Source organism: Dendrobium catenatum, unplaced genomic scaffold (assembly GCF_001605985.2).
Source record: "Dendrobium catenatum unplaced genomic scaffold, ASM160598v2 fragScaff_scaffold_1220, whole genome shotgun sequence".
Taxonomy (NCBI): Eukaryota; Viridiplantae; Streptophyta; class Magnoliopsida; order Asparagales; family Orchidaceae; genus Dendrobium; species Dendrobium catenatum.
This window is the reverse complement of record NW_021319682.1, coordinates 10,494,817-10,510,175: the sequence shown is the minus strand read 5'-3', so window position 1 is coordinate 10,510,175 and position 15,359 is coordinate 10,494,817. Positions and strand designations below refer to the sequence as shown.

At 37.3% G+C, this 15,359-nt stretch overlaps 1 protein-coding gene across 6 annotated transcripts in view; it reads right to left on the bottom strand.

Moving 5' to 3' along the window:
- The window catches only part of LOC110100395 (U-box domain-containing protein 44), a 32,687-nt gene extending 18,195 nt beyond the window's left edge, over positions 1–14,492 (bottom strand). The window contains exons 1-5 of one of the 6 annotated variants that reach the window (XM_028699077.1): positions 14,328–14,489; positions 14,060–14,201; positions 4,876–5,452; positions 4,479–4,788; positions 855–2,716 (exon numbers count right to left, since the gene is read on the bottom strand). In XM_028699077.1, coding sequence (XP_028554910.1) covers positions 1,137–2,716; positions 4,479–4,788; positions 4,876–5,427 — 2,442 coding nt within the window. In that variant the 5' untranslated portion in view covers positions 5,428–5,452; positions 14,060–14,201; positions 14,328–14,489 and the 3' untranslated portion in view covers positions 855–1,136. Of the gene's footprint in view, positions 1–854; positions 2,717–4,478; positions 4,789–4,875; positions 5,453–10,775; positions 11,843–14,059 lie in introns of those variants that run through there. The other 5 variants (XM_028699078.1, XM_020827879.2, XM_028699076.1 and 2 more) reach the window with 5 other exon arrangements.
- Positions 14,493–15,359: the final 867 nt, after the last annotated feature.

Below are 15,359 nucleotides of genomic sequence, written 5' to 3'. Positions count from 1 at the left end.
AATTGGAAGTTCCGATGGAGTCGCTCGTCCCATCCAGCGTATATGGGTCGGCAAGGATCAAGTCTCGGATGCCCCGAGCTTCTTCTTTTCTCTTCCTCCTCCAACGATCTAGGATCATTCTTCGACGGCAATTAAGGCTGTTGGCTCTAATATCATGTTAGAATTCATAGAATTTGATAAGGGTAAAAATACCTTCTACTTATTATACAAAATTATCCCTATTTATAGATCAATACAAGATGTCTTAATAAAAAAATAAATAACTTCTAATTGATACATAATTTCCTCAATATAATCCTTCCTAATTCAGCTACCCAAATATAGAAGGATATTGGCGTGATCCAGGTGAGCCTCCCACGAATTCTCATCCTGACCGTGGGATCAAATGTTAAGGGATGACTGAGATTTTGACAATAAGTATATAGGATAATATTAATATGGCAACAAAATAATTCAATAACTATAATAATGCCTAGAAGCATAGAAAAAATTAGCATTTCATACTAATTCACATGCAAAATAACAAAAAAGAGGACTACAAATCCGGATGAGCAGTTGAATCCATCTGAGAATCATAAAAATCTAGCCCAACTTGTTGGATTAAAAATAAATGGATATAAAATTTGGAAGTATTCAAATAGCAGAAACATGAGAGCAAGTGGGTCAAAATTCCACACATTTGCTGCAAACCGGAAGAACAAGCATTCATGTCGGAGTCCAAACACAGGTGTATGTAACTATCCTGAAATTGGCAAAATTATCCATAATGTATGAACATCAGAATGCGAATCAAGCAAGGCATTTTATTTGTTAACATAGCTTAAAAGAGAAGGTAAGTCCATAATGCCTAATTATATCCCAAAGAAAACTTAGAAGCACCATACTTCATTATAAATCTAATTTGGTACACTTAATTCACTATTATCAGTAGCATTCCTGATGTAGAAATAAACAATCACCTCGATTCTCAATTGAAAAATGCTTGAACAAATCATTAGCATATTAACAAGCAGGAATCTCTGGCCATGATTTAGAAAAAATCTAGAATCAAAGTAACCAGACCCAAGCAAAGAAAAAGTTTATATAAAAAAGATATAGATACATACCACACAAACTAAGCTCTCCACCAGTACTAATCAACCCCCTACCTTGGTATATATTGCAGAGAAGTTGGGTAACTTGTCTACATGCTTCAATGCCCGTTCTGCAATCTGTCTAGTTCGGTATTCCCCATGACGGAATGCTTCAACCAGAGCTGTTGCCACATTCTGGTCTACTGAGATTTTATAAGCAATGTCCTCTGTCCTTAGAATCCTCTCCACTGCCCACACAGCTCGCTGCCTGAGGACATCTGTCCGATTCTCCTTCAGCACCTCAAGTATTGGGTTGATGCCATCTGCTTCACAAAGAACAAGTACTCCTTGCTGAATATCCACCCCGTCATCAAGAACAGTACAGAGAGCTGCCAGTGCGGCCTCCACCACCCTCTCATTATTGTGATCCAGACAAGCAATCAATTTCTCGACTGCCTTCCCTTCCAAAAGGCAGAAGCTCTCCTTTATAGAACAGTCACCATGGTGGATACGGCATAGCCCAATCACAACTGGCTGTTTACTGAAACAAGGGAATATTGAAGCGCAGAAACCTGGTTCAGGTAACTCTGGTATTTTTGTCAAATGTTTAGACTGCTTGGAAAGATTCTCCAGTGCCATAGCAGAAGCCATCTGTGCCTTATCTATCCCATTTGTTTGAAGGAGATCGGTAAATAGGGCTGCAAGATTATGTTCCTGAGCAAGGACTACAATCCCCGATTCATTCTCTAAAAGATAGGTAATCCGAGAGAGAACCCTGACTAGCCCTTCAAGATAGGGACTGACAAACCTGTTGCCACGAATCTCCCCGTGCCGGATCTTTAAAACCTTGGAAATGATCATGGGGAAGGCTTCTTCAGCAAGAAGCCGCCTGATCAAACCTAAATCCTTCTCAGGAAGTTCAGCTAAGAACCCAATTGCAGCTGATTGCTCCTCTGTGATCCCATTGTTTTCTGCTATAACTCCAATCAAACTACCAAGCTGTCCAGCAGTGCCTTGTAGAGCATCTGAAAGTTCCCGCCCCATGTAAGGCGAGATATTATGCAGCAGCTTTATGGAAGCCATGCGAATGTCTTTCTGAGGGGCATCAATAAACTGTATGAGACTAATGGTAGCACCTGAGCTCTTGATGGCAGAAACAATGTTTAGGACACTTGTGGAAGAGCTTGTGAGCCCAACAAGCATCTGAAGGAGCTTGCACTCTATTGCCGGACCAGTATTGCTGATGAGAAGGAGAAGATTGTGAACAATATCCTCGGAGACTAGAGTTTGGTGATCTGAATCAAGTAGGACGGATTCAAAACCAGACCCTGATGCAACAATATTTGCAAGAATAGTTGCAGACACCTCTTTCAGTTTCATTGGAAGCTGGTCAAAACCAACGGTAAAGAGGTCCTTGACAAGAGGTGGAAGGATACCAGCTTGGATAAGTATCTTAGCACTTGCCTCATGTGATGAAATCTGATTCAGCGCCTTAAGTGCAGCTTCTATAGCCTGCTTACTACCAGACTTCATGACATCAACAAGAGCAGAGCCAGCAGTTTGGGCTACAAAGACCTTATCATCATTGCTTAAAACAAGTTCTCCCAAGAATGCAGCCATGGACAGTTGTGTCTCAGGTGAACCTATGTCAAATACAAACAAGTTGTTTTAGAAGGTTAACAACATCAATGCCTTTGCAAACAATACAAAAACAAAAAAACTAGAGTCAGAAAAATAAAATTGCAAGTAAGAAATATGAATCAAGAATGCTTCTGATTTTCATAATCACATAATCTATACTATGGGAAAAGAAGGATTTACCAGTGAAATAATTTCGTCAGAAAATCCGTCGATTGTTGAGTGTCCCGGTAGAATTTTCAACCAAAATGGCTGTCGGAAATTTTACTTAATTTCCAAAAAAAAACCGTCGGAAATTCCACCATATAAGGCACTATTTCAACCCTGATGGACTCCCTCTCCCATTTCAACAAAATTTCTCTCCTAAGCACCTCTTTCAGCCTCTCCATCACCCAACTCAGTTCAAGCATTTTTCTTTACTGTTTTATTCAATTTCTTTGAGGTATTAAAGGTAAATCTTCATCTTTTTATCATTTTCAATTTTTTTAGATTTTACCCTTTAAATTTTGTTAAAAATGAGTTTTAGGTATTTAAGTGATATTTGTTATAGAAGGACAATAAGCACCATTTTCATAGAATGGCAATGAGCTGATACATTGGTGATGGAAAAGATTAATGCCTTGAGAGTTTTGCAGTAGGTACATTTTTTTATTTCTTTCCAAATAAGCGATGTGATTCATGATTTATGTTGAGTTTGCTGATTTAATGCACCTACCCTTTCAAGTGAATGCTGACCTCAATTATTAATCGTACATTTTGATGTTATGTTTGTAATGATGTCACCAAAATTTATCTCTCAAAGATGATTTGTTGTGATAAATATCACCTCTGTTAGGCCAATAAGATGAATTAAAACTATATTCTTTATGTATGAATTATCTTTTTTGCCTCCAAGTTTCTGAGGTGTACCATACGGTGAAAATAAAGATACTGTCAAAGAGGATTCCTTTTTTGGATTTCTGTGGTTGAGAAAATATCAGTTGAATATTACCATAGTAATTGACACATTTGTTTTGTACTAGAATGCCAAATATCTCAACTACACTCCAGCGTTTATTATTTTCTTCATCTAATTTTGTAATGTATCTCTTAGAATTAATTTCTATGTATGTAGCTTCTTGATTAGGTTTACAAAAGTTCAGTCACAATTAGATATGTAGGAACCTGTTCTGCATACAAACATATGCACATGTATTCAGTCATTCAGGAATTTTTTTTTTGCTATAGATTTCCGACAACAAAATCCGTCATAAATTCAGGCGAAAAATTCCACTGGAATTTTGGTCGTTTAATTTAAGCTGATTTCCGATCGAAATCCGTCGGAAATTGAAATTCTTTGATTTCCGATAGATTTTCCCATCGAAAATAACTTATTTTCCTAAAGTGCTAACTAGGAGGTCAAAAAACATGACAACTAAGTCTTCAAGAGCTGGCAAATACTTTGTAAACAACCTATTTACTAGAAGTTCATATAGAAATAAATAAATTGGCCAGAGATGAGAAATGATATGCGGTAAATAAAAACATCAAACTGCTTGAATTAAGGCTGATATGCTTGAAAATATGGAAGAACATGAATGTAAAAAGCATAAAGCTGCAGAAAAAAAATATATGTATATGATGGAAAAAAGGTAAAAAAGAAAATAGACAGGACCACAACTTAAGGTTTCACATAAGATAATTTGCGACAAACATGAACCCAAGTGGACTACCCAAAAGCAGATAACATAGAGAAGGAACCAAAAAAAAAAATAGAGAAGGAACCACCTTCAAGCAATTGTGTAAGAAGGGGTCTTAGCCTGCCATTTTCAGCCATTAGCCTCACATTTTTCTCATCTTTCTCCAAATTCTCCAATATCTTTTCAGCTTTCTCAACAGTCAATATATTTTCTGACTTACTACTGGCCAAACCAACCAATATAAGTATAGCACCGTTGACTCCACCAATCTTTTCAGAAAGAGATTCAGATTTTGAAAGTTCAAAAAGAAGGGACACTGCTTCTTTTCTCTCCTGGGAGTGATCATGTGATAGAAACTTCACAATTGTCCGCACGGTATCCCCTGCGGCAATAACTGTCTGCAGCATAAGACAAACTTAGTAAAAAAATATAATGAAAATTGTGCAGATCGTCAACAAAAAAATAACAGTAATCCTTCAGACAACCTTATTGTTATCATCATCTTGAGCAACTACACACAGAGTTTGCAGAGATTTGCAACGTACTTTTCTGCTACTACTTTTTAACATATCTGCAATCATAGGGATTAAATCAGCATTCCGCACTGCACGTTTGTTCAACCTGCTTTTCTGACAAATTTTCATGACATAATCTAATGCTTGTAAAGTATCACTTTCTGAGCTACCAGGGCCCAAGGATCTACAAGCATTGTCAAGCTGAGCGGCATCATTACGTTGTGTCCATTCCTCAATTGTATGCCTTAGAGCTGTGCTGGAATTCAGATCCGTGCTATTCAGTTCTTGCAATGTTAATGGGCAAATAGGCCTTCTTCCACTGTCCTTGCACTCCTTGAACCATTTCTCAATTGCCTCTCTCTCATAAGTATGCCCATTTTCTATGGTGACAGGATCCCGCATGACTTGTTTTGTCAATGGGCAAAGAAATGACTCATAAATAGGCTCAACGTGCAGCCTTTCATGATAGCTCTCATCAGACTGCCTACTGGCATCATAGCTTCCATCCCAGATATCTGCCATCACTTCAGAACACAACGAAAAAATCCTGCCACAAATTAAAATATTCATGGTTATAAGATGGATAATCACTCAATACCAAGGCATTGCTTGGTTTGAAGGCATTACAAGAGAAAATGAAAATGAAATAGAAATGGAAAATTGGAAATGGTGAAAGAAATTGTTTGAAATGATACAATTTAATTTCAACAATTTGTTTGATTGAAAAGAACTAGAGTGGATTTTTTTAATGTTTATTTGGTGATGAGATTTAGGCTTTGATTTATAGGTTGATGAGAAATGAGAAAGTGCAGTCCTTTTATTTATTACAACACTTTTTTCTATAACAATTAGAATTTATTTGGAAATTATTTATTTATTTTTTTTCCATGGAAATTGCATATTTGATAACAGCCATTGATGGTCCCTAATCTAGATGAGAAAGATTGAGGGTTAATGTTAGGCAATAGTAAAAAATTAAAATCAAATCAAAACTAATGAAATAAACTCACATTTGAATTTTTCTAGTGCTAATGCTAGTACGTTCCCTAGAGCCAACAATCAATGGATCATGACTTAACACTACCTTATGAAGTGTGTCACTATCTCGAGAAGTGTGACATTGGCTTCAGAAGCATGCAACTACCTTTGATTAATGTGCAACCGTCTTGAGAAGTATATAATTGCTCTGATAAGCGCATCATATAAACTTGCTAAAAAGCATGCTAATGCACTATATAGACACATTGAAAGGCATGCAAAGGCATTGAGCAGTAATACAAGAATATTAGGAAAATACATCAAAAAGCATGCTAGTGCACCATGTGGATGCATTGAAAATCATGCAAGCACATTAAAGAACGAGTACACAATGTAAATGCACGAAAAAGTACGTAAGTGCATCATATAGGAGCATTAAAAAATAAGTGTATTGGGAAATGTGTTGCCCAAATGCACCAAAAAGTGTAGAAGTACATTGCACAATTACAACAAAAATATAAAATTGCATTAAAAAAAAACAAGAATGACACATCAAATCATCGAAATCAAACTCAAGCGCATGTGCACTAACAAACCAGCTAAATGTTCAAGCATGAAGTCTGATAATGTGTACAGGCTAAAAACAAGTTAAACTAAAATACTTTCATTTGGAAAAATATGCAATTGCTTTGCAAAACTTACAATTATTTTAAAATTTGCAACAACCTTTTTTTTTCAAAATTAAACTCACCTACTTAAGCTCTGAAAAATATGCTAAATATTTAAGCATAAAGTCTGAGAATACTGTGCATCTTAAAAAAAAGTTGAACTAAAATTATCTCATTTTGAAAAGTGTGCAATTGCTCTACAAACCCTATAATTATTTTAAATTTTCTAACTCTTTTTTTTAACGTGTGTATTTTATGAATGTGTCAGTGTGCAAATGCATGGGATGGTATTTTTGCACTATTCAAATATGCTCAATTCTGCAAATGATCATCATTTAAAAAGATGCACAAGTTTCCTTGAGGGGCCTATGAACGCCTTTTATCCGCTTGTACGAATGTTGTGGATCCGATGGCATTGCTTAGTAGCGCGTTGAGTTTCATTTTTCACGTATAAGTGGTGCAGTTTAGCTCATTTCATCTTTTGCATGTCATTTTCATTAGCATTCTATCTGCGGGAGTGCACTTCATCCTGCAAACAAGATGTACGGTGCATTTGGAGCCTTCTACCCGTTGCTTGAAAATAAACTAATTTATCTAGAGTAACAACCTAGCGCTGCAAATTTATTGCCTCAGTTTATCAATGTCCGCAGTTTTTACTACAAATTATCTGCTTGTGCTTACAGGTGAGTCGTAGCATTGCGCTACGAGTCATTTACTACTTTATGCATGTAGGTTGTCGCACAATGCAAACTTTGTTGAACTTATTCATGATCTAGCACTAGGCATTCAAGAGCCACCAATTATTACATGTAAATAGGTCATAGCGCTTTGTTACAGGTCGCTTGTTGCTTCTTGCAGGCAGGTTGTCGTGTCATGCAAGATGATGAATCTCCTACAGTGGTTCTTAGATCTTGTATTTATCACAAGCTCATTGCTTTTGCCTGCAGGCGTTGTATTGTACTCATTGTAATCTCCTTACTTATGCCTATAGGGGCTATAACATATTTGCAATACATCCACTATCATTGTTTATAGGCAGGACTGATGTATGCACTATGAGCCTTCTATGATTATCTATGTGCAAGCGACACTAAATGTAAATTTTCTAGTGTTGTTTATAAGTGTGACTGTCATACACTTTACAATTTTGTATTCTCTGCCATAGTCCTGCTATTTTAACTCGTGAGATATTGTTGTGTGCATAACGAATCTCCTACAATGGCTCATAGGAGTTCGTATTTATTGCGGGTTTGCTCCCCTCCCCTATAGGCAGCGCGTTACAAACATTACAATTCTCTTATCTGTGTTCGCAGGGAACCCATTACATTCACAGTTTGTCCACTGTCATTGCTTACAAGCGGATTAGTGTATTCATTTGCAAGCTGGCTGAGGTTGAGCATATGGAGATTGTTATATTACAAATTCATTGCTCGTATCGTTCTTTTAGTGAGTTAACGCATTCATCAAGAGTTTTTTAGTGAGTTAACACATTCATTAGGAGTTTTCTAGTGCGTTAACACATTCATTAGGAGCTTCCTCTGTTGGTGCCTTCAAGTTCCTTCACAGGCCTGCATGCTGACTAGTATGAATATTACAAGCTTCATATTATTCATGTGTAAGTTATAGCATCCTTGTTGATCATCTCTTGCAAACACATTATGCTTGGAGTTTTTTCCACCACAAGTTGTTGCTTGCACACTTATATTTAACTTTATTATCTTGTGATTTGTGGATTCATTTTAGATATTAGGTCCAGTTCCCTATTTATTATTTTAAGTTCTAGTCCTTGCCATTTTGTTTAAGTCCTACGCGTTTTCAATCAACATTTTGGCAACCCCCCAACGTCTTTCCCATTTAGGGGAATTTTATGGGGGCTAAGTGATGCAAGCAAAAATTGGAAAAAAACCCAAATTTTTGCAAGCAAAACACATGCTTCCTAGGATAAAGAAAATACACCAAAGAACACGAAATAGACAAAATAAGAAACAATACAACTTTTTATAATAAAAGACTCTTACAAACTTTGACACAAAATCAAAACACCTAAAGGAGCTCTTCTTTGCTTGATTGAGAAGAAGGATGCAGGTGGAGTCGATCTTGTGGAGAGAAGAATGAGATTAGAAGCCGAGACGAAGGAGGAGAAGCTCGCAAGCTTTACTAGAGGGAGAGGAAGGGATGGAACAAGCTTGCAAAATTTTCCAACAAATAAACCCGCAGGTTTAGGCTCCAAAAATCACATTATAACTCTTGACACTTACAAACAAAAGACGCTTACAAGACACTTACAAAAGGACTTACAAACTTTCAAAACATAAACTCCTAAAACTGCATTTCATCCGTTGAGAAGAAGGATACAAGTAGGGTGGTCACTTGCGGATAGAAGAAAGAGGTTAGAAGACCAGACGAAGTATAGCTCGCAAGCTATAGAGAGGAGAGGAATGTGAAGGACATAGCTCGCAAGCTATTCCAAAGAAACCCGCAAGTTTTATCCAAAAATCATCATCACAATCAACCTTTAATGAGCTCGAACCAACTAGAACCCAACTTTTTTAGCTCAAAACATAGCAGTCAAAGCCAACCCGAGAGCATCCAAGGCTCCAAACAAAGAAACAGCAAGCAACCCAAGGACAAGAAGGAACCCAAGTTGATTAGACCCCCCCCCCTTGCCTACATCAATTCTCCCCCACTTAAAAAAGCTCATCTCCTAATGAGGAAGCTTTCGATTTTTCCCGAGGAGACGAAGTAGGCGCTTCAAGCTCTTGAATTTTGTCTGTGTACCTTTTCAAAACCTCGTCTCGCTCTCGCTTGAATTGTTCTTGTAAAAGTTGTTTCGTTTTCATGTACCGCTCCGTACACAAATTCATCTTCACTAGGAGCTTGTATAGTTCATTCTGTAAGGGATCTGTTGAATTTCCTTCCGCCGGAACCCATCTGTCCATCGGAAGAGGGACTTCAAAATCTTCTGGATTGCATTCTTCCACAACGAACTTAATTTTTTTGTGATTTTTCATTTTCTAAACACATAAAAAAGATACGAAATAAGACCTAGGAAGACACAAACATAGGCTCTGATACCAAATTGATGCAAGTAAAAATTTGAGAAAAACCCCAAATTTTTTGCAAGCAAAACACATGCTTCCTAGGATAAAGAAAATACACCAAAGAACACAAAATAGACAAAATAAAAAACAATAAAACTTTTTTAATAAAAGACTCTTACAAACTTTGACACAAAATCAAAACACCTAAATGAGCTCTTCTTTGCTTGATTGAGAAGAAGGATACAAGTGGAGTCGATCTTGCGGAGAGAAGAATGAGATTAGAAGCTGAGACGAAGGAGGAGAAGCTCGCAAGCTTTCCTAGAGGGAGAGGAAGAGATGGAACAAGCTCGCAAGCTTTTCCAACAAATAAACCCGCGGGTTTAAGCTCCAAAAATCACATTATAACTCTTGACACTTACAAACAAAAGACGCTTACAAGACACTTACAAAAGGACTTACAAACTTTCAAAACATAAACTACTAAAACTACATTTCATCCGTTGAGAAGAAGGATACAGGTGGAGTGATCACTTGCGGATAGAAGAAAGATGTTAGAAGACTAGACGAAGGATAGCTCGCAAGCAATAAAGAGGAGAGGAAGGTGAATGACATAGCTCGCAAGCTATTCCAAAGAAACCCGCAGGTTTCATCCAAAAATCATCATCACAACCAATCTTTAATGAGCTCGAACCAACTAGAACCCAACTTTTTTAGCTCAAAACATAGCAGCCAAAGCCAACCCGAGAGCAGCCAAGGCTCCAAACAGAGAAACAGCAAGCAGCCCAAGGATAAGAAGGAACCCAAGTTGATTAGACCCCCCCTTGCCTACATCACTAAGCCTTCCTACCACGCTATAAAAAGTGTGTATGGTAGGCGTCGGGTGACACCGCGGCCGTGGTTTTCAATCTCGCCACGCTATGAAAAGAGTGTATGGGTCTTCGAGGTACCTGTGTGAAAAACTTACATTTTTTCTCCATAGGCATAAAAGCAAATACACAAGTACTTAGGAGTGTCCCTGCCACTCTATAAAAAGCGTGTACGAGACTCACCCACCACGCCGCAAGCATCACACTGAGTTAACTCTCACCATGCTAAGAAAATCGTGTATAAATAGTTCGCCCGTCGCGCCACAAGTGTTGAAAATGGGGTTTTGAGATTTTTTGAGTTTAGGAACCATTTATACCTTAGTGACGAACAACGATGGCCGTGTTGGGGGGACGACGATGACAAAAATGCGCACACTTCTTTCCTTTTCTTTTGTTCTCTCTCTTTTTTTTAATTTTCTCTCTTTTTCTTCTTCATTTTTCTTTCTTTTTAACTTAATAATAATAATATACATAATAATAATAATAAGCACTGTTAATATTAATATAAATCCGTGTGTGTGTGTGTGAGAGAGAGAGAGAGAGAGAAAATGGCTAAGGAGTGAGTTGTTGTTGGGTTTGGTAGTGGGTTATTGTAGAGTTTGGTGTAGAGTGAATAGTTAAGTAAATGGAGAGGAGGATGAGAGTGGCAGGATGAGTTCAACTCAACTGCTGGATGGAGATAGAGGTGCTTTGGTTCAGTCTAGTGGCTGAGGGAGGCTCGGGTGAAGTTGTGGGTAGAGGGATATCAGACGGCTGAGTCGGAGTGGGAATTTGATTAGTGGAGATTGGATTGCCGGAGGCAAGCAGAGCAGGTTGTGGATCCGGTCAGGTGGCCTGTGTGCAAACAAAAAAGCGAAAGATTGTTAAGTTGGCACATGAGGTGGAAACAAAAGCTGGGTGTGGAATTGGGAGCAGGGGATTCGGCATGAGGTCGCGTTCGACGACAGAGGTCATGGGACGATGGTTTGGGAGGCCTCGGATCGGTTGTTGGATAGGGAGCGGCGGCCAATTGAGTGCGGTCTGATCGTGAGTAGGAAGAGGCGGAAGGGTGCGGGATCGAGAAGAGCAGGTCGTTGAGATTTCGTGCATCGAGATGGGATCACGCGGCTACTACGTGCGAATGAGGGTGACGGGAGAGCTGGGAGGTTCAGTTGTGGGTTGGGCCAACTGTTGCAGTTGATTTGGTCGTGAGGAGGAATCAGGAAGTTCTGAAGCTTGAGCAAGAAAGAAGAAATGGAGGGTTCCGCTCATTCTCATTTTAATAACGAGAACGAGAGCACAATCGAGACACAGGGTTTGTGCAGGAATCACGAGAGGAGATGCGAGCAGCACCGAACAGCAAGTAAGCAAGATTTGAGTAGATTTTCTAGCTCTCATGTGGAGGTCAACACCGATCTTGAAATAGCAAACACATACTTTAAGGAATGAGATACTTAATTACTAGCATAATTGGAGATACCAAATCATAAATATTTTTTTTTTACTTAGAAGGAATGAAAATTTTTTAGCAAAGATTATAAGGTGATTCAAAGAGAGAATTTAACCACAAAATATAGAGTAATAGCTATCGAGTATGGATGCATATCTTTAGAGTAGAAAATAAAATAATAGAACTTGCCCAAACATAAGCTGGTGAAATTTAAGAGGTAAGAAATTATTTTGCTTAGGAAGATAAATTGAAATTTTTTAGTTAAGTCAAACCCCATGTGGGATAAAATAGTTAAGTTGAGAAGAGCATGATAGAAATTTTACATAATTCAAGAAATAAATCATACACTAATAAGAAGACTTACAGGTAGATTGAAAAAAAAAAGTTTATTAAGCAAAATAAAGGTGTGGAAAAGCTGTTGGAGAGGTAAAGTGAAAAAGTTGTTGGACCTGATGATATTCCAATAGAGGCATAGAAATGCTTAGGAGATGAAGGATTTTCTTAGGTTACTTGACTTTTTAATATTATTTTAAAGACAAAAAAGATGCTAGATTAGTGGAGAATGAGTGTGTCGATTCCTATTTTTAAGAATAAAGGTGATGCATTGTGCAAATTATAGAGGAATTAAATTAATGTGTAATACTTTAAAACTATGGGAGAGAGTTATGGAGCATAGGTTACGACGTAATAATAATGTTTCTCAAAATCAATTTGTATTCATGCCGGGAAGGTCTACTATGGAAACTGTACATTTATTGAGATGCTTAATGGAGAAGTATAGAGAGAATAAGGAGGATCTACATATGATATTTATTGATTTAGAGAAAGCATATGATAAAGTTCCAAAATAAGTGATATTGAAATCAATTTGGTTTCACCATAGGAGCACCTTAAATTGCATTGTCACTCATGCTACCATGTGAGCATGCCCATAATCATGCTTCGCTCATACACCTATTATCCTTCGCATTGCACTATGCAACATGTCGGTGCACCGCTTTTGTAACCCTCATCGCTATCGTGATCACCTATGATCCCCTTCTAAGATTTAGTGTTTGAGGGTTGATGAGAAACAACACTCAACTACGCATCTACCAAACAAAAATCATGAGTTTTTCAACAACTTATCACCTCAACTTTTTAACAAAATTTCACCTAATTTTCTAGACAATAACAACACTAAACAAAGAATTAATTATGAAATATAAAGAATTAGTTGCAATTACAAAAGATATCATATGATTGAGAGCTCATGATAGTAGCCAGCTTGGCAGCTTTTGTTGCCCAACTCACTTGAACAAGAAATTTAGATTTCATTATAATCTGCATTATATTATTTCCCTGGAAGTATTTATGGGCTTCTCTTCATTCAATTTAACGTATCCTCCCAATGGGGATTAAAACTAGTAATAGTATGTGACCGCACCAAAAAAATACTATACTCTCAATTACTATGAAGAAAGTGAAATGGAAGGATCATTTAAAAATGGAAACATATATGAGCACATATCTAAACGTTTAATGACCGTATGAAACTTATGGTATATGCAGCTACATGTTTGCATGTATCCTTAACTAAAAGCATAGAAGAAGCAAATCTTAATCGTCCATTAAACACCGCCGCAAGGAAAGAAAGAGAATAGCCTTCAAGCTAAAGAGATCAAGGCTTCTTCATTGGAAAGAAAAGATAAATAATAAAGGAAATCGGCACAATTTGAGGATTGATAACCATTAAGAACAACCTTCACCTACCTGTGCAAGCTTTTCTCTATGAATAAGATAGTATACTGCAGAACATAGCAATCATTATGAGACCAATTACCCAATGGGAATCTCTATAATCCTAGGCCGACCTTGGATAAACTTCAATTCATACTTCCACACAACCGTATCTCTAAAATAACATGAAAAGAAGGGGAAAATGATACTGAGGAATATCCTCCAAATTCTGAAGCGGATTGCTAGTTTTCCATAACTTATCATTACTCTCTTGCTAACCGTCTTAAAGCGAAAGCAATTCGCATTCAGGATTCATCTCGAAATGCTAGGACTAAAGCGTCCAAAAACTTCCACATAGCGCAAAATGAAACCATGGATAACAAGAAGCAAAGAATAGGGAAGAATCATAAGAATTCGCACTTCACGAGCAGAAATTGAGGTCTCGAATCTTACGGTTTAGGATCTCTCCAGACGGTCCTTCCGATGCGCTAACAGCCACCGATCCATCCCCAGTTTAGTTGTGGAGGTCCAAGGAATAGGCTGGTTGTCGAAGTAAGATGCTGCAGTAGATCAAACTAAATAGATGCAAGAAAAACTGGGGGACAAAAGAAAAAGAAGAAGAAGAAGTGCAGGAGAAAGCAATGGTCGGAGATTTTAGTCGCTTGACCACTGTAGGTCAGGTCGTCTTAAGTAATACGGTAAGAGGAGCAGCCCCGCTTACCGGCCAGCGCATTAATCGGAATTAGAACTTCCATGCGGCAGACGAGCTGCGCCGTTGAAATACGCGGAATGCGGGTCTAGACCGCTGCCGGCGGCGCGAATCCGAATCCGGGGTACGTGGAAACCCAGAAAGAGGCTTTTTGCACTGTAGCTTACGAACTGAGAATTTTACACGAAAATTTTAGAAATTATGATTTTATATGTCCATAATTATATTAATTGAAAAAGCATATTTTTTGTTTTAAAAACTAATATGAAAATTTTTATTTCGAGCTAAAATGCTTCCATTTTTTATTAGAATACATTTTTCAAGTCCATTGCTATAAGCATTGATTTGAAAATAATTCTAATTTGAGTCTAATAAGTTACAATCAAGATTATGGTCATATGAAAGAAAAGTTCAAATTTTGTTCAAATTATATATAAATATGTTTTTTTTAATCCTTTGCTTTAATTCGAGGATAGATTCGATATGATTCTAATAAAGTTTGAACAAAACTCAAAATGAGATTTAAATAAAGTTCATACGGGTCGGAATAAGTTTCTATAAGGTTATAGTGTTATGCAAGTTTTGGATAAGGTTAAAACAATATTCAACTAAGTAATATATAAAAATGAGTAGAGAAGGAAATCGCGTATTAAAGAGAATGCAGTGAATTTAATCCTCTAATTTGAATGTAGAAAATCAAAATCTGCATTCTATAGAATGCGGAAAACTAATTTTTTAGTTTTCCATTTTTTTTTTAATTTAATCCTCTAATATAATGTGGAAAACACATTTATATTACAAATTTACAATCCCTTTGACCACTTCACTTGCTGACAACATTCTTTCGACCTCCCGTTGCCCGTCAACTACGGTTCCTCCAACTACCATCGCACAACTTACAGTTATGCTAACCAAACAAACATGGCAACACTCTTTTAAGAACATCTATCATGCAATGAGTTATATACAATGTGTATTTGTTACATTGAGCCATCACTCTCTTCTGATGAGAGATATTATTTGTAATCAACCATCAACACTAGT